The sequence below is a fragment of the Tetrao urogallus genome (genome assembly GCF_951394365.1).
Source record: "Tetrao urogallus genome assembly, chromosome: 33".
Classification (NCBI taxonomy): Eukaryota; Metazoa; Chordata; class Aves; order Galliformes; family Phasianidae; genus Tetrao; species Tetrao urogallus.
The window spans coordinates 79,934-103,220 of record NC_136846.1 but is presented as its reverse complement, the minus strand read 5'-3'; the positions used below and the strand labels follow the sequence as shown (position 1 = coordinate 103,220).

The 23,287-nt window shown below is 51.5% G+C and overlaps 1 protein-coding gene across 1 annotated transcript; it reads right to left on the bottom strand.

The window, feature by feature from the left end:
* Nucleotides 1-2,208: 2,208 nt before the first annotated feature.
* POLR2I (RNA polymerase II subunit I) lies at nucleotides 2,209-3,873 on the bottom strand (the record flags this gene model as incomplete). Its single annotated transcript, XM_079547882.1, has 6 exons — nucleotides 2,209-2,271; nucleotides 2,367-2,418; nucleotides 2,729-2,803; nucleotides 3,503-3,576; nucleotides 3,685-3,739; nucleotides 3,815-3,873. 6 exons carry the CDS (start codon nucleotides 3,871-3,873, stop codon nucleotides 2,209-2,211), a joined length of 378 nt encoding a protein of 125 aa, XP_079404008.1.
* Between the last annotated feature and the right edge of the window lie 19,414 nt (nucleotides 3,874-23,287).

Here is a 23,287-nt window from a genome sequence, read left to right as displayed (position 1 = left end):
CAGCAAGTTACAAAAATTCCTGCCTTCCTCGACTCATCTAATGCCTCCAAATTGATAACTTTCATTTCCATCCCCAGCCCTTAAATTCCTTCAGGGCAGGCACGTCCAACTCACAGCCCAGCCCATACTGCAGCCTGCCCCCTGCAATTCCCTGTCCAGTGGCATGCACTCATCATTCAGCAACAACCAAACACCGGTGTGTGATTCACACTGTCTGAGTTGAAATCAGGACACGGAAAGGGTGCAGCAGAGAATTCACTGCTCCACACATTAATGAAAGTTATATACGTTGGGTGAAACCAGTCTCTGCGCAGCTTTTTACTGCCTTAAAAATCAGCCTACCCTGAATTGACTCCAAGAATACTCTGTCACCCTCAGGTCATCTCAAATGTCTCCCAGATGAGAAGCATTCGCTGATATTGTTAAAAATTTCTCTTGGTCTGCATCAAGAGTCACTGCTGCTGGCCCAAACCGATGGCTGGGGGACACAGGCACTTGCTTTAGGATTAGTTTTGAGCCGCCCTGTTGAAATACAAACCATCTGCTGGGTTGGACTTTGCTTCATTTCACCACACAAGCCCTTGGGGCTCCGTCCCTCCTATGTCCCCGTGATGCCCTTTTCCTTCCAGCCAAATTCTCATGGCTGGATCCTTTGGTGACCTCTGGAAGCTGCCAAGTGCAGGATTAAGGTTCCTAGAGGGAAACCTCATCAGAGGGGGGAAAGTTGCAGGACGTGGCTTAATCTCAGTCTAACCTCAAATGCAATTCCTTCTGCAAGTGCTCAGGTGCTTCAGAAATTGGGAGAACTCCTCCAGTGCACGAGCTGAGGGTCTTGGTGTGCACCCGAGTGCCACAATGGGGCTTTTTGAGACCTCCCTCTCATGTCCCTCATCTCTCCAAGAGATTTGCTTCCCTCCCTGCTCCACATTGGCAAATGATGACAGGGACAGGAAATGAAACATGCAGAAACCCCGCTGCAGAGCAGCTCTAATCACAGACCCCAAGCGGAACAAGTGCCACAAGCAGCACTTTGAGACAGCGCTGGATGCCCAGAACTGCTTCAAAAACCAGAGGTTCAGAAGGCTCACACCTGCCTGTGCCGGTTCCCCAGGCCAACGATCACAGCACCAACACCTCCTGACCTTTAACCGAGGTTTGATGGCTTCTTCATGGATCTGAACCCCCCCCCCGAGCCCCCTAAAGCTGTTGCAATTGCCTTGAGACACGTCCCCTCCCAGCCCTGCTACAGGCCAACGCTCAATAGCAGCAACAAGAACAGGGATGGAAGGAGCCACCTCTGTCAACTCTAAAGATTACCTTTAAAATCTTGGTCCCAGAGCCATTAATTTGGGCCAAACCCAACAAACAACACTGCTGGGACCAACAAGACTTACACCAACCTCAGGCTTCAGGATGCCAGGGCACAGGCCTGGGGCCTCTGCTGGCACCATTCACCAGCTGCAGCTGCACCAGGCTGCAATGTGAGGCTCTCTGGGGATATTTGCAATCTGGGGCCCAACTGAGCTATTCAGGGTATCAGTGAAGGAGATTTGATATCTCTTGGGGCAATTTATGCTTGGATGGTGTAATCTGAGACAGGGCAAAGGAGATTTGACACACAAATAGGCAATCCAGGGATGCAGAGTGTATAACGTGGTACACTAGGAGTCGGAGTACCCAGAAGGCAGTTTTGGCCCCTGTGGAGCTATTCAAAGCACCAGGACTGCAGCACGGGACCCACAGTGAGAAATGTGGAGCTCAGGACATCTCTGGGAGCTGAAGCTGGGGTCCAGTGAGGTGACAAGAGCTTGGTTGAGGGCACTTGAGGCTCCTCTTGGGCACCTGGGATGACATTTGGAGATCCTAGGGCTGCAATTCAGGGCCCATGGGGACACTCTGGGGGTACAAGGGATGACTCCTGGGGACACTGCAGGGGATCTGAGACTCCGTAGCTGAAAGCGCGACATTTCTGCAGGGACCCAGCCACCTGACAGTCATCCCAAAGCCTCCCCACTGCCCCACAGAGCTGCCTCCCATCCAATGCTATCCCACAGAGCCACCACCATGACCCACTGCCAAAAGTCAACCATTTTTTGTATGCAAATGCCATTCCGGCAGGTACAGAGAAGAAATCTGGCAGGTGGAAGGGGTTGTACAGGAGTCAACAGCTGTTTTGGGGGGGTGACAGCCAGACCAGGGACACAGCCATCACTCGGTCCAGCGGTGGCCACAGTGCGGGGCTGTGCAGACATAGTAGAGCCTCATGGCATCCTGAAGAGTAGGGGGAGGCAGTGGTCACAGGAGAGGGATAGGAAGGGGTGGCAACAGCAGCTGGGAGGCTGGGGGACTTGGGGGTGGTGCCTCACCTCAGCTCTTGCACTGTGCGACTGGAAGAAAACAGCTTCCTTGTGCCCACACCTGGGGGAGAGAAAGGAAAGCAGTGACACAGGAGGGACGTGGAACCCCTGCGTGGGGCAGGAACCACAGGAGGGGATGTTAAATAACCCCATAGGGAAGTAAAGGAGCTGTGAGGAGAGTACTGGTGATGGACAGCATATAGCAGAGCCCTGCAGCAGGAACATGGCAGGGATACCATGCCCCCGACACTGGTAAAGTTGGAGCCCAGGGGGAAAGCAGCAGGGCTGAGGACATCTCTCGGCCCCAAGGGAGCCCCTCACATTCCTGCAGGGGCTCCTGGTCCCCACAGGGATCCCCAAGTCCTCCTCACTTCTGGCAGGGATGGTCCTCAGTGCGCGGCAGCGTAGGGTCCTGGGAGACATCAGCGATGATCTGCGTGAGCTCACTGTGAGGAGACACCCAGATTGTTAATCAGCCTCCTAACGAGCCTCAAGATAGTTAACGACCCTGTCATCTTCCTCATTATGTTCTTATTATTTGCTCTTGAGTTGTTCCACCTTAACTGCCTTCTCCTTATCAATTACTCTCTATTTATTCCACAATCAATCTTACTAACAATTCCAACTGTTCCTTTATGATTCTTATTAACTGCCTATGAATATATATCCCCTATTAATTTTCTCCATTAATTGCCCTCTGGTCATCTTCCCTTATTACCTATCCTTATTAATTACTCCCCATTTACACCTTGATCACCGTTATTAACCCAATCATTCCATTATCATCCTTACTATGAACTGATCCACTTTGTTCACTGCTCTCCAGTCAGCCTGCCTTATTACCTCTCACTACCGAGCCACCCGCCAAGCACTTTCCTCACTTAATTACCCCCTCGTTAACAACCCCCACCAATCCTTTTGAAATTGCAGCCCCCCCCCCCCCCCACCCCGTTCACCAGCCTCCACCGATACCCAGAACAGGAACGGCCAATGTGCCGAGGTGGGAGGATCGAGGGGAGGACTTTAGGGGCTGTCTTGTCGGGGGGACGAAGGAGGGGATGGCAGGGATGGCAGTGGACGGCTCTGTGGGTTGGAATCAGGAGGAAGGGGTGTCGGGGGTGAGTCCCAAGGGGGTCCGCACTCACTCCACTTCATGCGTGATCTTGTTGACGTAGATGCAGCTGCTGTCGGCCTCCTGCTGGTAGTCGCAATTGCGGCACTGGGGGCAGAGATGGGAGTGGGGAGGGTCAAGGCCCGGGCCCAGCTCTGAAGGACGCGGCTCGGGGTGTGCGGGGCCCGTGGGGGTACCCGAGCCGCGGGGCCTCACCGCGTAAAGCAGCACACGGCTCTCCTTGTCCTCCTTGGGGTACAGCATGTTGTTGCTAAAGAGACGCGAATCAGCGCGGGGCCGGAACAGGGCTCGGTCCCGGTCCCGGCCCCGCTCCCGCCTCTCTCACCACTCCTGGCAGAAGCGGATCCCGACGAAACCCGGCTCAGAGGGACCCTCCGACTCCATGACGACTCCGCGCACCGCGACCGACCACGGCGGCTCCGCGGGGACAAAAAGCATCGGAGCGCGGCCGGAAGTTTCCGTGTACGCACACCGCAACCGACTACGGCGGCTCCGCAGGGTCAAAAAGCATCGGAGCGCGGCCGCAAGTCCGCGCGTGTGCCGGAAGCATCTTCCCCATCCGCCCGCGCCTACAGCTGGGCTCTTTGGGTATTATAACCTTGGAATCGTTAAGGTTGGAAAAGATAACCAAGATCTAGTCCAACCACCACCGTGCTTCCTGAGCCATGCTGCTAAGTGTCACATCTGCACATCCCTTGAAAACCTCCTGGGATGGTGACCTCACCGCTGCCCTAGGCAGCCTGTTCCAATGCCTCTCCACTCTTTCTGTGAATTTTTTTTTTCCTATTATCCAACATGAAGCTCCCCTGGCACAACTTGAAGCCATGACTTCCAGCTCTTCGCTGTTACCTGAGGAAATAGGCGACTCCCACCTTGGTACAACATCCTTTCAGGCAGTTGAGCAGAGTGATGCGGTCCTCCTGAGCCTCCTCCATATGAAGCAACCCAGTTCCCTCAGCTGCTCCCTGTAAAATTTCTGTTCCAGACCCTTTACATCTTTGTTGCACTTCTCTGGACACCCTCCAGGGCCTCAATGTCTTTCTTGTAGCGAGGGGCTCAAAACTGCATGCAGTGCTCAAGGTGTGGCAATAGCAGTGCTGAGTACAGGGGACCGTCATCCCCCTGGTCCCGCTGACTACGCTATTTCTGATAGAAGCCAGGATGCCATTGGCCTTCTTGGGCACTTGGCACAGTACTGGCTCATATTCAGTCAGCTGTCAGTTAACATTTCCAGATCCTTTCCCTCCCTGCAGCTTTCCTCTGCCCCAAACCTGTAGTGAATGCATGGGATTGTTGTGACCACAGTGCAGGACCCGACACTTGGTCTTGGTAAAGGTCATACAGTTAGACTCAGTCCACTGATCTAGCCTGTCCAGATCCGTCTGTAAGGCCTTTCTATCTCCAGGCAGATCAGTACTTCTTCCCAACTTGGTTTCATCTGCAAACTTACTGACGGAACAGTCAATCCCTCTTTCCAGATTGTCAGTGAAGATAATGGGATGCAGACGCTGAGGATGTCATCACTCCTGTAATGGGAGAACATCTCCCGCCGCTGAAGGTATGCTGCTGTGTGTGGTGCTTTCACAGCATGGCTGTGGTGCCATGTGGGCAGCAGTAGGGCTAGGCTCTTGTAGGCATAGGGTGCTGACAGACCCACAAAGCGGTTGCCAGGAGGTGTCAGCAAGGACAGGCTCTAAAGATTAAATTTATTTCAGTTGCCTTTGTGGTGGATGCATGGTTTTAGCAGAGGCAAATCTTACCTGCGGCCGGTCTTTGCAAGAAAATCAAGAGGAAAAAGAAGAGTTTTCGTTGCTACATTGGAGGCCAGGGCTGATTTAAAGACATGCTGTGCTGACGCTGAGTGGAGAGTCTGGTTTAATGACAGAAGGTACAGATAGAGCTGAGGGACTGAATGTTTTTGCTGCCTGAGTCTTTACTGAAAGGGACTCCAGGCCTCACTGCTTGGGAAGAGGGTTTAAGGAAGATGACAGAACGCACTGACAGGCATTTCATGAAAGGCCATGAGGACAAATGCAAATGTTTTCTACAGCAAGACTCAATTTCTGACCGTGGCATAGGCTGGGGCTGCCAGGCTGAGAGCTGCCCTGTGGAGAAGGTCTTGGTGGGCAATAATATGGAAAGGAAGCTGCCAGTCTGGGGAGGCCAGCAATGTGCCTCACTGGTCTGCATGCTTATTAATTGGCAGTAATTACATTAATCTTCCCCAAATTCTGTCTGTCTTACTTGTGATAGTAATTACGAAGATCTCCATATCCTTGTCTCAACCCATGAGTGAAGACTGTGGCCAGAAGATGGAGGGAAGGCATTATCTACAATGCTGCCTTCCGATTTCATATCCCCAGCGCAGGAATGATGTCAGCAAGACAGAGGGGGTGCGAGAAGGATCGAGATAGTCAGGGCTGGAGCTCCTCACCTGTCCTGAGGAGAGGCTGAGGGAGATGGACTTGTCCACCTGGAGAAGGCAAAGCAGAAGGGGATCTCATTGCAGCCTGCCAGAACCTACGAGGAGGTGATGGAGAGTGCAGAGCGTCACCATGATGCACGCTAAATGTGGTAAATGAGATAAAAGAGAACATGAAGAGAACAGAAGAGTTGGAAATATCCAAATCATTTGTCAGCATGGTATCTCTGATAAAGCAAGCAGAAGCGCACGCAGAAAACAGCATCGTGTCCTTTATGCCCTATTACCTGATGATTACCTCTTCCTCCTCTGGTCCTCGCTGGCTGAGTACTTCAGGTTCACAAATCTTCCTGACATTTCACTAAACATACGGATACCCGCTGAACATAAATCGCTGCTATCTAAACATGTATATTGCCAATTGTTTAACTTCTCCTCAAGTTTCCTATCACTCAGGTCTTGTCTATCCAGCACCAAAAATTAGTAGTCTTTTAACATAATGAGCCTATTGCTATCCTTGTCACGCTGTTCAGGAGCGGGATGTCTAACCTGTCTTTAAGTCAGGGCTCAGAGGTGTTGCAGGTGGCTGGACAGGCAAGAGCTGCAGTCTTTGTACCCATAAATTACTCCATCTACCCACTGAGCCCGTGCCAGTGTGAAAAGTCATCTAAAGGACAAGTGATGAAGACTGTCACAGACCCCTGATGAAGCAAAAAGACCCCTGGATGAACTATTAGTACTGATAAAGGACGCTAGATAACAGCAGAGACCGTGGAATAAAATCTCTACACGGAAAAAATGGTGCCCAGTGGCATTCCTTGATGCTTGCTGGGTGTTTATGGAGAACAAAGCGTGGATGTGAACGCAGTGAAGCAGTGGGTGCTGCCTCCCACCTGTGGACACAGCGGGCCGCCTCCGCCGGTGCAGATTCTTATGAGCGTGGGATGCGGGCATCGTTCACTGCTGGGGAAAAAAGGCATCGTAATGGTGGTGTTTTGCGGCAGAGAATTTGCCCTGTTAAAAAGTGTTACTGTGCTCTTTGTATCTGTTGTAGTTTCCCAGGAATTAAGAGGCATTGCTTTTGAAGGAACGACGAATGCATGCCAAGACATGAGATGAGGTTCACGGACTCAGCGCTAAGTACAACACGGGGATCCTGATACAGAAAGCCAAAGCAACTGCTGGGTAGATAATCTTACACATTGCCCGTTTAGTAAGGTCATGTAGAAACACATGAAGGATCAGCAAGATTAAATACACAGCGAAACAAACACAGGGCAATGCAAGTACAGGGGAAGATGTATTTGCTATTGGTACACACTTTGAAAAACTCTTGGTATGGCAAATCACGGACACTCCATTAATAGCATTTTGTTATTTCAGTGGATGAAGAGGTGCTGATAATCTCAGTGTTTTTAGGCAGAGCATCACTGTCCTACCACAGGCACCACACTTCTCTAGGCTCCAGTTACAACTTGCTACCTGAGAAAAGAGGTGGACACCCTCCTCAGGATCATCTTCTTCCAGGCAGTTGTACAGAACAGTGAGATCTCCTCTCAGTTCCTTTTTCTCCATATTAAACAACCTCTAACAACCTTTCCCTGGCGACTCCTATGTGTGAATTTCCGATGCAGGCCAGGAAGTTGTTCATATTGACCGAGTGGACCCCCAGGTCCGTCCTGCCAGGCACCTTTCCAGCCACTCTTCCCCAAGCCCTTACAACTTCATGGGGTTGTTTTTGTCCAAGTGCACCAACCAGCACTTACTCTTGCTGATTGGACTTGGCCAACTGCGACCTATCCAGATCCCTCTGCCTTCCTTACCTTTAGGCAGATCAGTAGGTCCACCTAACTTGGTATTGTCTGCAAACTTAATAAGAGAGCGCACTCGTTACCCTCATCCACACCACTGATAAAAACATTAAAGAAAACTGGTCCCAAAACGTAGCCCTGTTGGCACAGAGAAGCACACTAGGAGATATTGACATCCTAATGAAGAAAATCAGAGAGAAAAGCTTCCATGAAATGCTCTATTTCTGGATAGCCAAATTTTCCCTTATATCATCACACCTTCTTTACCTTTCCACAGCAGCATACATATACATATGTAGGTACATACAGTTATAGGTATAGGGAAATGTACGCCAGTCACTTAACAAAGCACCTTTCCCACCAGCACTCTCACTGGGGAAACTCATCTGAGCAATTTCTGTATTTCTACTGTCTTTGGATTGGGTCTTTCCCCCCCCCCCCCCCCCCCCCTTTGTTGTCTTCCTTGTGCTGACAAAGTACTCCAACAAGTCCTTCTGGCTGCCCTCCCCATCTCTGGATAATTCCATTGCAGCTCAGCGTTGGCATTAGCGGCTCCATTCCTGCACCAACAGGCCAAGTCTCCATCTGTTTCCAGGGCAGTCTGTTCCCCTTCTGCACACTCTGCACTTCCTTCTGCTGTTTGAAATCCTCATTCAGGGGTCCTTGTTCATCCATGACGACCTCCTGCCAGGCCATGCTGGAGTCCCTTCATGTCAGACAGGCGCCTAAGTTACTTGACTCTGAGAACACTGAAGATCCAAGATAGACCCACTGAAATCTGCCTTCCTGCACAGCCCAAGTTCATATTCAGCTAAATGAAATCAACACTCCTGCAGGCAGCTGTGATCATGAGGTTACTCCACGCTAGCTGTGCTGCAAAGCATGAGAAGTACACCCAACTGGGTTGCAACCACAGATACTAATCTCCTTCACAGGGTTGGACGGTCGCTACAAGTGCTTTAAAAGGGTAGGGAATCTTTCTAGGGATAATGCAAGTTTCCAGGCATATTTCTGACTGCAGCTGGAGGTCTCCTTCCCTGGGAACGACAGTAAGCTCTCTCCATTCTACGAATCCCAAAGGAATGGGAGTCCTTCTTGCCCTGTGGATACCTTAACATGAGTGAAACCACCTGGACTGATCTCTCACTTTGTGGGCTTCCAGTCACTTGGCAGACAGTGCCCACGGAGAACTCGTGGGAGCTCCAGACAACTCCATATTCCTTCCCTGGAGGATATCCTCTGTGCTGCCACACGTGGGACTGCCACGAGGATGTACCTCAGTGACCATTCACCATCTCTGCTATTACTGGACAGCAACAGATTACTCCTAAATCCTACCTTCAGCATCTCACAGCACACAGTACTGTGATGAGTTTTTTCTCTTCCAAATCCACGGAGCAACAAACTTCCTGTGGTGCAGCAGCTCAGCCCTGTTCTTGGTACCAGCTCTGTAAAGGAGAGCCAAGTCTTCAGGCAGCACGCTGTGGGGATCCGATTTAATAAAGCAGATGATAAGAGCACCGACCCAGAGTTTGTCAGAGCTTCAGCAGTGTGCTCTGGCAGCTCGAAAGGCAAATGGGATCCTGGGCTCCATCAGGAGAGGGGTGGTCAGCAGGGACAGGGAGGTGATCGTCCCTCTCTACTCGGCTCTTGTGAGGCCCCATCTGGAGTCCTGTGTCCAGGTGTGGAGCCCTCAGGACAAGAAAGACATGGAGATTTTGGAAAGGGTCCAGAGGAGGGCGACTGAGATGATCAGGGGGCTGGAGCAGCTCCCCTATGAGGACAGGCTGAGGGAGTTGGGCTTGTTCAGCCTGGAGAAGAGAAGGCTGCGGGGCGACCTCATGGCAGCCTATCAATACCTGAAGGGAACCTACAGCCAGGAGGGGAGTCAACTCTTCACAAGGGCTGACAATAGCAGGACGAGGGGAAATGGATCCAAGTGGAAGGAGGGAAGATTTCGGTTGGACGTTAGGGGGAAGTTCTTTACGAGGAGAGCGGTTGGGCCCTGGAACGGGCTGCCCAGGGAGGTTGTGGATGCCCCGTCCTTGGACGTGTTCAAGGCCAGGTTGGACGGGGTCCTGGGCAACCTGGTCTAAATGTGGATGTTTGGTGGCCCTGCTGGGCAGGGGGGTTGGAACTACATGATCCTTGAGGTCCCTTCCAACCTGGGTGATTCTGTGATTCTGTGTGTGATTCAGGAGTTAGCAGAGTAGAAGCTTCCTCAGTAGAAGCAGAATGAACGCAAACATTTCGCTAATAACACAGTATATGCTAATGGCAATAAAGATAGGCAGTAACTAATGTAATAAAGGTGATGAAATAAGGATGAGGTCTGCCAGGGGATAAGCACAAAATCATTTGTGGAGGGTAAATTTATCTCTATTAAGGAACATCTGTAAAATCACATTCTGAAGAGCACCTTGGAGCTCCTGTTTCCTCATGCTGTCTATGAGGGGCTTCATTGTCAGAGCACAGAACTACCACCACCAGGTACAGAGATGGAGATGGAGGAGGGCTTAATGTAGGCAAACACAGCAGTGCCGATGAACCACGGCCAGGCGAGGGAGGCTTTGTGTCGTCCGTACTCGGAGAACATCTCCAGCACATCCCAGAACATCTGCATAGAGGAGAAAAGAATAAAAAGAGAGCACACAAATGCTACACAGACACCAGTCATAACAGCCCAAGCTCCCCTAAGGCAGGAGTTTGTGCTTATTGCCACAAGCTCTGCTGCTCAGGAAAGTCCCGCAGTGTGGAGGCTTGTGGATGGCCACAGCATTCGTATGACAGTGAGAAGGGAGCACTGTGCTGTAGGCAAGAAGAAAATGAAAAAGACCTGGGCAACACATCCTGCATCAGAAGCACCAGAAATGTTCCTGGTGCCCGAGAGAGCATTGGCCATGGCTTCGGGGCAAGTGGAGGAGATGCAGCCCAGGTTGAGGAGATGTCCAGGCGGTGGTCACAGGCCACGGCTGTGATGAAGAGGCTGTAGTCCAGGAGGGCAGCCAGGCAGACGCCCAGGAAGAGCTGGAAGTGCAGGAGCTGCAACTCTTGTGTGTCTGCAAGTGTCAGGAGGGAGAACTCTGTGATGGAGCTGCTGTTGGACCTTTGTCGTCTCTGGACACGATGACCTACTTATGGAAGGAAATCTCCTGTAGGGAGATCTATGCTGAAGATGGACAGCAGACCACAGGGTTGCTATGGGGGAAAGATATGCACTGCAGTTATGGCACGGAGGTGCCCGTATCCCCAGCCCCACGGCATTTCCAGGGGTAGCTCCCTCACTCTGATGATGTCTCTGCTGCCTGCAGATGTCCCTGTATCTATCTCCATCCCCACAAGCCCTCCCTGCTGCAGACTCACAGCTGCTGCAGACTCAGCTCTGCCTTGCAGACCCCTCTTGGCAGCAGGGCACTGCCCAAGGCTATTTCAATGTGGGCAGGTGCTGAGGGCCATGCGGCACAGGCCCTGGTGACACTGGACATGCAAAGATAGTGCTTTCTAGGGGCAGAAAGGAACTCGCTGGGGGAGCGTAAGGCTTAGGATTCTCAGTGTTTTCTTGGACGTTACAGCCTCTATTTTCACTCCTTTTGATGCAAAGAAAACAGAAAGGAGAGACTCAGGAAAGGCAGACTTGAAGCAGGTAACCCCTGCATATGACTCTCATGGTGCAAAGCCCCACCAAAAATACACTGGGGTCCTGTGCAGCAGAGAATTCCCTACTCCGTGCAGCAGCCTTTGACTGCAGAAGGCTCCCGCCCAGCCTGGGGGGTTCCTTACCCACACGCTTCTCCCCACAGCCCCCTGGGCAGGCTGAGTGCTGAGCCTGGCAGGCGTCCTATGAACTCCATTGCAGCCAGATCAAGAACAACTGCGCTTGCTCAGAGGAGGTGTGGCCATATGGGTGCAGAGAGGGGAGGACAAGACAAAAGTGATGACCGGAAACTGAAAGGGCACAGAGGGAAATTCCCAATTGTTTTAAGGGGAAAACCATCACCACGACTGGGTGTCAGTGCTGGGTCAGGAGAAGCTGCGGATCGACCTGATCTCAGTGTCAAGTTGTTCCTGTTCAGGGCAAACGATGGTTCTCCAGTGGACCCTTCTGATACAAAATCCTGTCAGAGCAACACTGCTGCACACGAGGCATCGCTGGCCTCTGTAATCCCTGCCTGTCCCTCTCCTCAGGACTGCGCACTGAACGTGTTCACTGTCGAAAGGAGATTCTTCTTTATGGGCTGAGGGACATCGCTGAGAATGGGGATACAAAAGAAAACTGTCAAGCACGGTCTTTTTCACACTCAGGACACTTGTAGTGCTTGTCTCCTGCGGGGATGTGCAGGCGGGAGAGCAGCGTGGAACTCCTCTTGTAGCCCTTCCCACACTCATCACATATGTAGAGTTTGCCTCCTGTGGGGATGTGCTGGTGGGAGCTGAGGTCGGAATTGCTCCTGAAGCTCTCCTCACGCTCACAGCATTTGTAGGCTTTCTGTGCTCCGTGGGTACGCTGGTGAATCACGACTTGGGAACTGCTTCTGAAGGCTTTTGCACACTCAGGGCACTTGTAGCGTTTTTCCCCTGTGTGGATGCGTTGGTGGACCATGAGTTGAGACTTGCTTTTGAAGCCCTTTGCACACTCAGGGCATTTGTAAGGCCTTTCTCCGGTGTGGATACGCTGGTGGATCATGAGTTGGTAACTAGTTTTGTAGTCTTTTGCACACTCAGAACACTTGTAAGGCCTTTCTCCTGTGTGGATACGCTGGTGGCATTTAAACTCAAAACTGCTTTTGTAGCCCTTTCCACAAATGGAACATCTGTAGGGTCTGTCTCCCGTATGGATGCGCTGATGGGTCATGAGGTGAGAACTGGTTTTGTAGCCCTTGCCACACTCTGTGCACTTGTAGGGTCTCTCTCCTGTGTGAACGCGCTGATGGATCACAAGGTGGGATCTCCTTTTGAAGCCCTTTGAGCATTCGGAGCATTTGAACGGCCTCTCTCCAGTGTGGATGCGCTCATGGATCAGGAGGTTGGAACTGCTTCTGAAGCCCTTCTCGCACTCAGGGCATTTGTAGGGTCTGTCTTCTGAGTGGGTGCGCTCATGGTAATCGAGCTGAGAACTGCTCTTGAAGCTCTTGTCACACTTGTGACACTTGAAGGGTTTGTCTCCCGTGTGGATGCGCTGATGAACAGCAAGGTAGGAACGATCCTTTAAGCCTTTCCCACCCCCATTGCATGGGTTCTGCCCATTCTTCTGGAAGACTTCCTTGCTGCTCAGCTCTTTTGGCTGCTTTTGACCTTTGCCGCAGTCCAGGCTTTCCCTCACTTTCTTTCCTGGATATTTTCCCAGAGGCTTCCTCAAGTGCTTCCCTTGCTCCAGGCCTCCTTGGGATTCCCTTCTGGCTTTTCCAAGAGAGAGATCACCCCACAGACTTCCAGGTACACCACTCTCCTGCAGATTCTCCTTTAAATTTGTGATCCCGTCACCTGCTGGATGACAGAGGAAATTCAGAACTAGCTTACTGTGCCCAAAACATGCACCAGCTGATCCCACAGGGGCTTTTGCCAACCCCAACCTCCTCCACCACCTCACCTGGGCACACGTCTCCTGCCATGTCCTTCAGGCTGTGCACATCTGGGATCCAGGGATCTTCCCCTCCTTCAACCAGGGAGATCACCACAGGTTTAGATGCTTAAATGATAGAAATAGTGGAAATGAAAGCATTTTCTTGATTCTGGCAAAGCTGCTTATGAAATACCTCCACTATGTGTCCCCTCCCTTCTTATGAAACCACAACTAGGGCCAGAGTGACACGGGGCCAACACAGGCTGCCTAGCTTTGGAATACAGTTGGATCTTCCATCTCTGAAAATTATGCTGGGGCTTTTATTAACAAACATGACACACAGCAACGCAAGGGAAGCATGCAGGGTGCTGATCCTCCCCCTCCTGACTGATGCCAGAGTGACAACAGTGCATCTGAGTCTTCTATCAGGGCGGTGAGCATACAAACGGCTTCTGAAACTCACGCATGAAGCGTTAGTCAGTAGGTAATTTTGACATATTTAATCACTGTCCTGCTTGCAAAGACCCATCTGTACAGCCTAAGGTGCCTGGACAAGTAGGAATGGCAGCAAAGCCCTCACCCAACGAGGCTATGCACTCATACGTCTCCAGCATCACATCCCAGTACAGCGCTCGCTGCGCAGGGTCCAGCAGCGCCCACTCCTCCCTGCTGAAATACACAGCCACCTCTGCAAAGGTCACGGGCTCCTGCAAGCAAAGAGGCTCCTTGCTGCAACCACCCGTGGCCTGGGGAAACAGCTTGTTGAGGAGAGAAACCCCAGCCTCAGCAGCTTCTCTCCCCAAACGCTGGGTAAGGGCAGCTCATCCTCCTGCCCCTGCACTCACATCCCTTGCACCTCCGCCTCGCTGCCTGCTTCCCCAAGCCCCCACCTGGGATGGATGTGCTGTGGCCATTTGCTGCTCTCCTGCAGGCTGGGATGAACACAGGTGAAAGGCAGGCAGCCTGTGGGGACAAGAGGAACAGTCGGCCAGTTGTGAGGGAAAGCAGCAGCCCTCATCCAACCCAGCCCTTCCCAGCTGTGGCAGGTGAACCCAGCAGCAGCCCAGCACCACACCGCCCTTGGATTGCTGCCCCTACAGCGGGACGAGGAAGAGAACTGGAAGCAAAACAGAACCTGTGGGTTGAAATAATACCTGCTGACCAAAACAGGAGAGAAAACAGAAGCAAAAATGCAATGAAATAAAAGAAGCATGCCTACATAAATACACGCAATGCGGTTGCTCACCATCCACTGACAGACCAATGCCCAGCGAGCCTCAAGCAGCCTCTCCCCCTCAGCACCTCCCACGGCTGCCTGTTTCTAAAATTCTTTCATCACACTACTTTGTCCCCCTGCTCCTTTTTGGGAAGAAGGTGTGAGTGAGCCAGGTGATGGTGCTTAGCCCTCTGCTGCTGTCCAACCAACACACTCAGGCATCCTCTGTCTCTTGGGATGCAAATGCAAGGGGGAACGCAGAGAGCTTTTGCAGGAAATGCAATTGGAGCCCAGTGCCTGAGCCAATGCAGCAGCTTGTGTGTAAAGGGACCTTCAGCTGCAGGGAGGGCCTGAACAAAAGCCTTCGGAGGGGGCTGCACGATGAAGAATGCCTCGTCCTGTGGTTCAGGAGGTAGCAGAAGCCTCAGAACAAGCGAGCAATCAAGCTGACTGCTCACCGAACAACAGGGAGCATTAGAAGTGCCACCAGAGGAAGACCTCGTCTGTTGGATCCCCAAAGGGTCTTTGGGGGCTGGTGGGGTGGGAAATGAAAAGTACCGACTTGGAGGCTTTAGATAAGAGTCAAAAGGGAGGTGGGGGTTTTCACAACATCCTGGAATCCTTATGTGCAGAGGTGTGGAGCGGGGTCATTTCGTGTCTTGGCATGCATTCGTCGTTCCTTCAAAAGCAATGCCTCTTAATTCCTGGGAAACTACAACAGATACAAAGAGCACAGTAACACTTTTTAACAGGGCAAATTCTCTGCCGCAAAACACCACCATTACGATGCCTTTTTTCCCCAGCAGTGAACGATGCCCGCATCCCACGCTCATAAGAATCTGCACCGGCGGAGGCGGCCCGCTGTGTCCACAGGTGGGAGGCAGCACCCACTGCTTCACTGCGTTCACATCCACGCTTTGTTCTCCATAAACACCCAGCAAGCATCAGGGAATGCCACTGGGCACCGTTTTTTCCGTGTAGAGATTTTATTCCACGGTCTCTGCTGTTATCTAGCGTCCTTTATCAGTACTAATAGTTCATCCAGGGGTCTTTTTGCTTCATCAGGGGTCTGTGACAGTCTTCATCACTTGTCCTTTAGATGACTTTTCACACTGGCACGGGCTCAGTGGGTAGATGGAGTAATTTATGGGTACAAAGACTGCAGCTCTTGCCTGTCCAGCCACCTGCAACACCTCTGAGCCCTGACTTAAAGATAAATTAGTTAAAGTTAGACATCCTGAACAGTGTGATAAGGCCTTTACAAATCCAAACTCCTTGACCAGGATATCAATAGACTCATTATGAAAGACTAATTCCTGGTGCTGGACAGAGTGAAAGAAAATTGAAGGAGAAGTTAAATAATTAGCAATTTACACGGGTGGCTAGCAACAACTTATGTTTAGCTGGTATCCGTATAGTTTAATTGAGCACTGGGAAGATTTGTGAACCCGAGGTACTCAGGAACCAGGGGAGGAAAAGAGAAGTGCCAGGTAACAGGGCATAAAGGATGCAACGCCGTTTCTGCAAGCTCTCTTGCTCGCCGGGCGCCCGCCATTGCAATTGTGAATAAAGCCTGCTTCGTCAGAGATACCATCCTGATAAATTATGGGGCCATCTCCAACAGACACCATTTTGCCAGACTGGCCCTCTGCTACCATCTGTCACACGGCAACAACAGGCAGTGGAACATCAGTGGGAAGGCTCAGCCTCTACTGCCACGTCACCAACATCCGTCTCTGATGTCACGGGCCGACACAGTAAAAGAGGAGGCATTACTTTCAGAGTAGCCCTCATCAAGTGCACGACATCCTCGGCATACAAGTAACAGAACATTTTAATTTCTAATATTTCTCTTAAACCATTAAAAAAAGAGAGAGAGAGGAATAAAAATATAAAGCTGGTGAGGTATTTGACCTTGCTGTTGTGGAACAAATGCATCAGTTCTGTTTAGGAACCGTTCTGTTCTGTACAGTGGCAGTGCTTGCAATTCACAGCGAGCTCCCAAGGTATTTATCAGAGCCCTCTGATGAAAGTTTCCCCTTCTTGTGCTCCGTCCTTGACAACTGCTCACCAATGTGCATCCTGCGAAACAGCGACGGCACGGACAGAATGCGGCTGTGAAGCGAGGGATGTTTTTCTCTGGTAAGAGAGGCCTGGGGAAAGTCTGCTAAAGAGACACAGATTTTCGAGCTGAATATCTGATTGCAATTCTATCCAACTGAAAATGCCCAGGTCACGTACTGATACCAACTGGCAGCGGTGCTGCAAACATAAATGGGTGATTTTGTGTTTGTAATCTTGAAACCTGTTCTCAAACTCCTTTACCCAAACAGATCCAGACGGCCCCCTTGTGGGCCTGGGCGAGCGTTGGCACTGATCCTCCAAACCTCATGTGGGAGCTGATTCAGGGACTCCTAAGAGCCTGGAACCACACAGGTCCATAGGCATTGTGCACAGGCATCGTGCACAACCCTCCACCAGTCCTTCAAACAAGGGATTTCTTGTTACCTCACCAAATACAACCCCAGATCCAGCAAGAGATCAGAGTACAGATACGCCCGTGTTGTGTTTCTGGCCGCCTTGATGCGGGGAAGGAGGGGCAGCGTAATGAACCTTACTGTGTGAAATGCAGATTTTCTCCTAAAGAGTGTTATTCTGAGACCTGTCTTTGGCCTGGCATGATGAGTTGCACCCTGAAACTGAACAACACTTATTTCCTTGGGTATAGAATCATTGATGACCTGTCCCTACCTCAGTTTCAAGGGAGGGACATCAGCATCTTCCATTCACTGCTATGTTTTACCCGCAGCACAACACAAAATTGAGTTTTGCAAGTCATCCTGGACGATCCAGCTGTCCCTGCCTTTCCCTTCAACCCCTTTTTTCACCTTCTCAAGCAACTCAGTTATTATGAGGTAACTCACTCTTTCATACTGTACTCAACTTCCCAACACTTTGGGATACAGTCCAGGAGACTTAACTGATATCCAATGGATGTGGTTGCTAGATAAACCCACCATAAAGCCTCTAGAATACCTAAATTCCCCTCACCAAGACGTTTCTGACATTTTTCAGTGCCAGAGTCATTAACAGCAGCACTGGTCCAGGAGTTCCACCTGAAACAGGGTTGTTGGAAAGCAAACCAATTTTGATGAGATGCGTGTATGGGTTGGGGTTATCCCTGCTACAGCTTCTGAAATCACGATCCCCTATGTAACCATACTTACAATGAAACCTGACATGGCCTCACGTTTGCTTGCTGTAGGGTACACGACACACCTCTGCGAGGCACACTGCTCTTCACAGAACCAGAAATTCACGCTGCAAACCGTAATGACGCTTGGACTTGCCAGACAGGTACACGTCTCACGGCATTTGGATTAGCTTGGGGATGTTAACATGGAAAACTGGATTCGTATTTAACACTGGAGTGACAAGCAGGGTTGAAGTGGGAGACAGCAATAACCGCCCTCTGTCGGAATGGAATAGTTAAGCTTACAGCGCCTTGGAAGCAGACACGCTGACAAGCCAAATCCTTATCCCTGAATGACCTGGGTGGGCAAAACGTGGAGTTGAGACACCTATTGCACCACGGGACAGGAAATCTCTTTGATGCTCGACAACATATTTGCTTCATCTATCAATCGGAGAAAATACAAGTGTCTTGAAGAACACAACCTGTTGTCCAACTGGACCAGATACGCTTTTGGGAAATCAAACTCATGGGTGCCAACAAGTATCAGAAATGGCACTGCGAAACTGATCAGCACTTGATGTGTTGATACTCACAGAAAAGGTGGTGAGTGGCACGTGGCACTGAACTGAAGGGGAATGCTGTGTTATATTCATAACACTAACACCTCTATACGATAAGCTCGGGAGAAGACGAAAGAGATTGCAGACCAGACTTCTGAACTATTCCAATCACCCCAACCAGAAGACCAGTTCCACAGGCATTTGCCCACATCCTGGTTTCCACCCTATTTTACAGCCTTTGGGAGTGGCCAAAATGACTGGTGCAAATTGGGATGACCTTGTTAATTGCATTTGTATTCTTGATGGTTGGCGTGGTTGCTGTTAGATGCACGATCACTTGGCTACTTTCTTCTGCCTCTTCTCTCTCTACTCCTTCTCTGCTCGTTATGTTTGAATCACTACTGATGATTAGGCTCTTTCCGCCAGACTTGTAAGATGGCAAAAGGAAAAATGGCTTACAAATATTGAACTTATGATTTTAAGTACTCTCCTATTTTTACTGACTAGGATAGTCATGGGTGATATCATTTCCAGAACACCTTTTTTTCCCTTCCCTTCCCTTCCCTTCCCTTCCCTTCCCTTCCCTTCCCTTCCCTTCCCTTCCCTTCCCTTCCCTTCCCTTCCCTTCCCTTCCCTTCCCTTCCCTTCCCTTCCCTTCCCTTCCCTTCCCTTCCCTTCCCTTCCCTTCCCTTCCCTTCCCTTCCCTTCCCTTCCCTTCCCTTCCCTTCCCTTCCCTTCCCTTCCCTTCCCTTCCCTTCCCTTCCCTTCCCTTCCCCTTCCCTTCCTTTCCCTTCCCTTTTTCTTTCCCTTCCCTTTTTCTTTCCCTTTCCTTTTTCTTTCCCTTTCCTTCCCCTTTCCCTTTCCTTCCCTTTTCCCCTTCCTTCCCTTTTCCCTTTCCTTCCCATTTCCCCTTCCTTCCCTTTCCCCTTCCCTTCCCTTTCCCCTTCCCTTCCCTTTCCCCTTTCCTTCCCTTTCCCCTTTCCTTCCCTTTTCCTTTTCCTTCCCTTTTCCCTTCCCTTCCCTTTTTCCTTTCCTTCCCTTTCCCCTTTCCTTCCCTTTTTCCTTTTCCTTCCCTTTTTCCTTTCCTTCCCTTTCCCCTTTCCTTCCCTTTTCATTTTCCTTCCCTTTTCCTTTTCCTTCCCTTTTTCCTTTCCTTCCCTTTCTTTTCTCTTGTTTTCTTTTTGTCTTCTCTCCCTCCTCTCATAATCTCTCTCTCTCTTTTCCTTTCTTACCCTCTTTTTTCGCCCTTCTCCCCTCATTCCTTCTCTTCCATCACTCTACCTGCTATGTTCAGATCGCCATATTCTCGAGGTGCTCAAGCCACAGTCGTGGCCTAATGAAAAACACCGTCTGACTTTCTGTGACACGTGTGGCATGTCTCCAACACCTCCGAGACCCAGCACTGCCATGACGACAAATCAAAGTTTGCAAGGCACAGGATCCTGGGAGATAACTTCCTCCAAAAACCAGGCTTGCTTTCCAGCAAGACAGCTTTTGCTACAGATTTATTTTACGTTGAATTTCTTATTGCAAACCTGCTCGTTTATGATTTTGGAACAGCGTAGCTGCAAACACAGCAGGCACAAAGGGGTGCACGACCACCTACATTCCTCCTGCACCACTGGTTGAGCTCAGTGCTTGAACTCTTTGAAGCAGACTGGCGTTCTCTTTCCTCTGCCCACCACTTGGTCTCTCATTTTCTCCATTTCCCCTCTTTTCTTTCTTTCTCTTTTTCCTGCCTTCTTTTACTCAGTTCTTTAGTGGCCATTTCCTAAATCCGATAGGGAAGTAATACTGGTGCCAAAGTCGTCTCGATCCACATCATTCATTGTTCTTAGAAAGTCGCCCAGCCTTGCCATGAAATACTTAATTGTTTTTAGAAAGCCGTGTAATTTTACATCAAGCAGTTGACTGCCTGCTGTTAGAAAGTTCACTAAGTCCTTTCATACTATTCCTCTCATAAATTGCCTTGTGTTATTCCTCTGAGTCACTGTCTGACTCCGCTGTGCCAGCAACTCCTGCCATGCAGGGAGCGCCCTGTTTGGGAGACGGGACAACTCCACCTTCCTCACCATCCACAGAGAGGGATGGCAGAAGACGAGCACCTTTCTCCTTCAGCACAGCAACACCAGGCCCGTAGCAGCGAAAGCCACGGCGCGCCATGCCAGCCTTGGTTGGACTGCGCTTCCACACCCGCCACGCAGTCTGGATTTGGCACCTTCCGCCCGTCGGCTGTTCAGGCCGATGAAAGACGGGCTGACTGTGTGGGCAATGGTTTCCTAGCAACAACGCCGTCACAGCAGCTGCAAAAAATCTGCCGGTGCAGATTTTTACGAGCGTAGCGTGCAGGCTCTTGTTAATTGCTGGCGAAAATGCATCGGTAATGGAGCTGACTACGCTGAGAAGGAGTATTTTGTAGCTGAGAATTCGCTCCACCAGACTGTGTTACTGCGCGCTCTGCATCTATTACAGTTCCAATGGGAATAAAAAGGAGGTACGACTTTCAGAGCGACCCACGCGTATCGCTATCACCGCTGTCACTTCATTCTTCCTCTCCTCTCCTCCTTCTCTCTCACTCAACAGCTTTTGTCCCCCGCCACGCGTTCCTCTTTGCTTCCGACACCCCCGAGGCGGTTCGGACCCGCAGCGCCGCGCTCACCGGGGGCCCCGCGCTCACCGACCGAACCCGCACGCACCCACGGTCCGTCCTCCGCCGCTCGGACATCCCCGCTCACCGCAGCGCCGTCCGTGCGCTCCGTGCGGTGCCGCAGCCGCTCCGAACGCCCCCAGCGCCGCCGCCGCCCCGCGGGAGGAGCTGAGCCCGGTCCGGCCCCGCGGCCGCGAGAGCTCGGGGGGTTGGGAAGGCTGGGGGGAGGAGGGGGGGAGGAGGGGGGGAGGGAGGCGCTCCGGAGCCAGCGCTCCTTTTCCCGGTGGATGATGCTGCCGAGCCTGGTGAACTCACAGCGCCTGTATTTCAGCGGCAAAGGAAGGACGAGAGGAAATGGAGCGGCACGGGGAGCGGAGACCTCCAGGATTGCGCTCGGGGCCACAAGAGCTGTGGCAGCGTTACGAGGACAAGAAGAGCTGCCCGTGTTCTAGCAGCTTGAAAGAAAAAGGGTTCAGTATGGCTTCACGTGGTGCTGCGTTCCTGTTTGCAGCCAGCCCAGAGACTGCATCACCAGAAACCAGGATGAGGAGCAATCACTGGAACTGGGGAAGGCACCCCACGAGTCCAAGGGGCAGCAACGACGAGCCTGCACCCAGAAACCAGACGGTGTGTCTGAGAGCTTTGTCCAGACACTTCTTGAACTGCAGAAATCTCACTTCCCCGAGGAGACTCTTCCAGCCTGTTCCACAACCGGCTTCCCAGAGAAGGGAGAACCTTTTCCCCATATCCAACCTGACCCTTCCCATCACAGCTCCATGCCATTCCCTTGGGTTCTACCGCTGCATCAGAGAGGCATCAGAGCCGCCTCTCTGCTCCCCCTCCTGACGAAGCTGTACGCCAAGGCAAGGTCTCCCCTCAGTCTCCTCTAGGTTGAACAAAACCGAAGGGACCAAAGGGGCTGCTCCTCATATGTCTTCCCCTCTACACCCTCCATCGCCTTTGCAGCCCTCCTTCGGACCCTCTCCAATATTTTTATGTTCTTTTTGTTACGTGGTGCCCAAAACCGCACACAGCACTCAAGGGGCAGCCGCACCACTGCAGTGTAGATGGGGACAGTCCCTTCCCCCAGCCGGCTGACCCTGCTATGGTTGATGGCCATAGTTGGCCTTGCTGGCTGCCTGGACACCCTGTTGACTCTCGTTCAACCTGCTGTCGATCAAAAGCCCCCGGTCCCTTGCAGTGTGATTGCTCTCCAGTGTCTCAGTCCCCGTTGTGTTTCACCCAGCAGCTGGCTGAGCACCACGCAGCCGTTTGCTCGCTCCTCCCTTCCCAGTGCGATAAGAGAGAGTTGGGAAAAAAAAACAACAACAACCGGTGGAGATAAAACTATTTACTGAAATAAAGAAAATGGGTAATGGCTATGACATATATATATATATATATGAATGCCTGTAAGTCATACAGAAGCAATTGCTCACCAGCCAACTATTGATGGCCAGCTAACCCCCAGAAGCGAGTGAGGTGAACTCCTTCCCTCTTCAGAAAACTCTTCTTAACGGCAAAAGGAAGACTAGGGAGAACGTGGCTCCCCTGCAAAGTGATGGAGGTGTGCTGGTAACGGGGGATGCTGAGAAGGCGGAGATACTGAATGCCTTCTTTGCTTCTGTCTTCAGTGAAAAAGCTCCCCCTCGGGAATCCGAGACCCTGGAGGTGAGTGAGAGGATGTGGGGAATGGAAGACCTCCCTGCAGCCAGGGAAGAGGTGGTCCGAGAGCGCCTAGGCAGCACCAACGTTCACCAATCCATGGGACCTGATGGGATGCATCCACGTGTGCTGAGGGAGCCGGCAGAGGTCGTTGCCGAACCTCTCTCCATCATCTTTGAGAGGTCTTGGAGGATGGGGGAGGTGCCTGAAGACTGGAGGACAGCCAGTGTCACTGCGGTCTTCAAAAAGGGCAAGAAGGAAGAGCCGGGTAATTATAGGCCAGTCAGCCTCACCTCTGTCTCTGGAAAGGTGGTGGAACAGCTGTGCTGGATGCCATCTCCAGACAAGTGGGAGAAAAGGAGGTGATGAGGAGCCGTCAGCACGGGTTCACCAGGGGGAGGTCGTGCTCCACCAACCTGGTGGCCTCCTATGATGTTGTCACACGCTGGGTGGATGGGGGGAGAGCAGTGGATGTAGTCTGCCTTGATTTCAGCAAGGCTTTTGATGCTGTCCGCCACGACATCCTTATAACAAAGCTGAGCAAATGTGGGGTGGATGAGTGGACAGTGAGGTGGGTTGAGAACTGGCTGAGTGGCAGAGCGCAGAGGGTCGTCGTTGGCGGTGCAGAGTCTGGCTGGAGGCCTGTGAGCAGCGGTGTCCCCCATGGCTCTGTGCTGGGTCCGGTCTCGTTCAACATCTTCATCAGTGACCTTGATGAGGG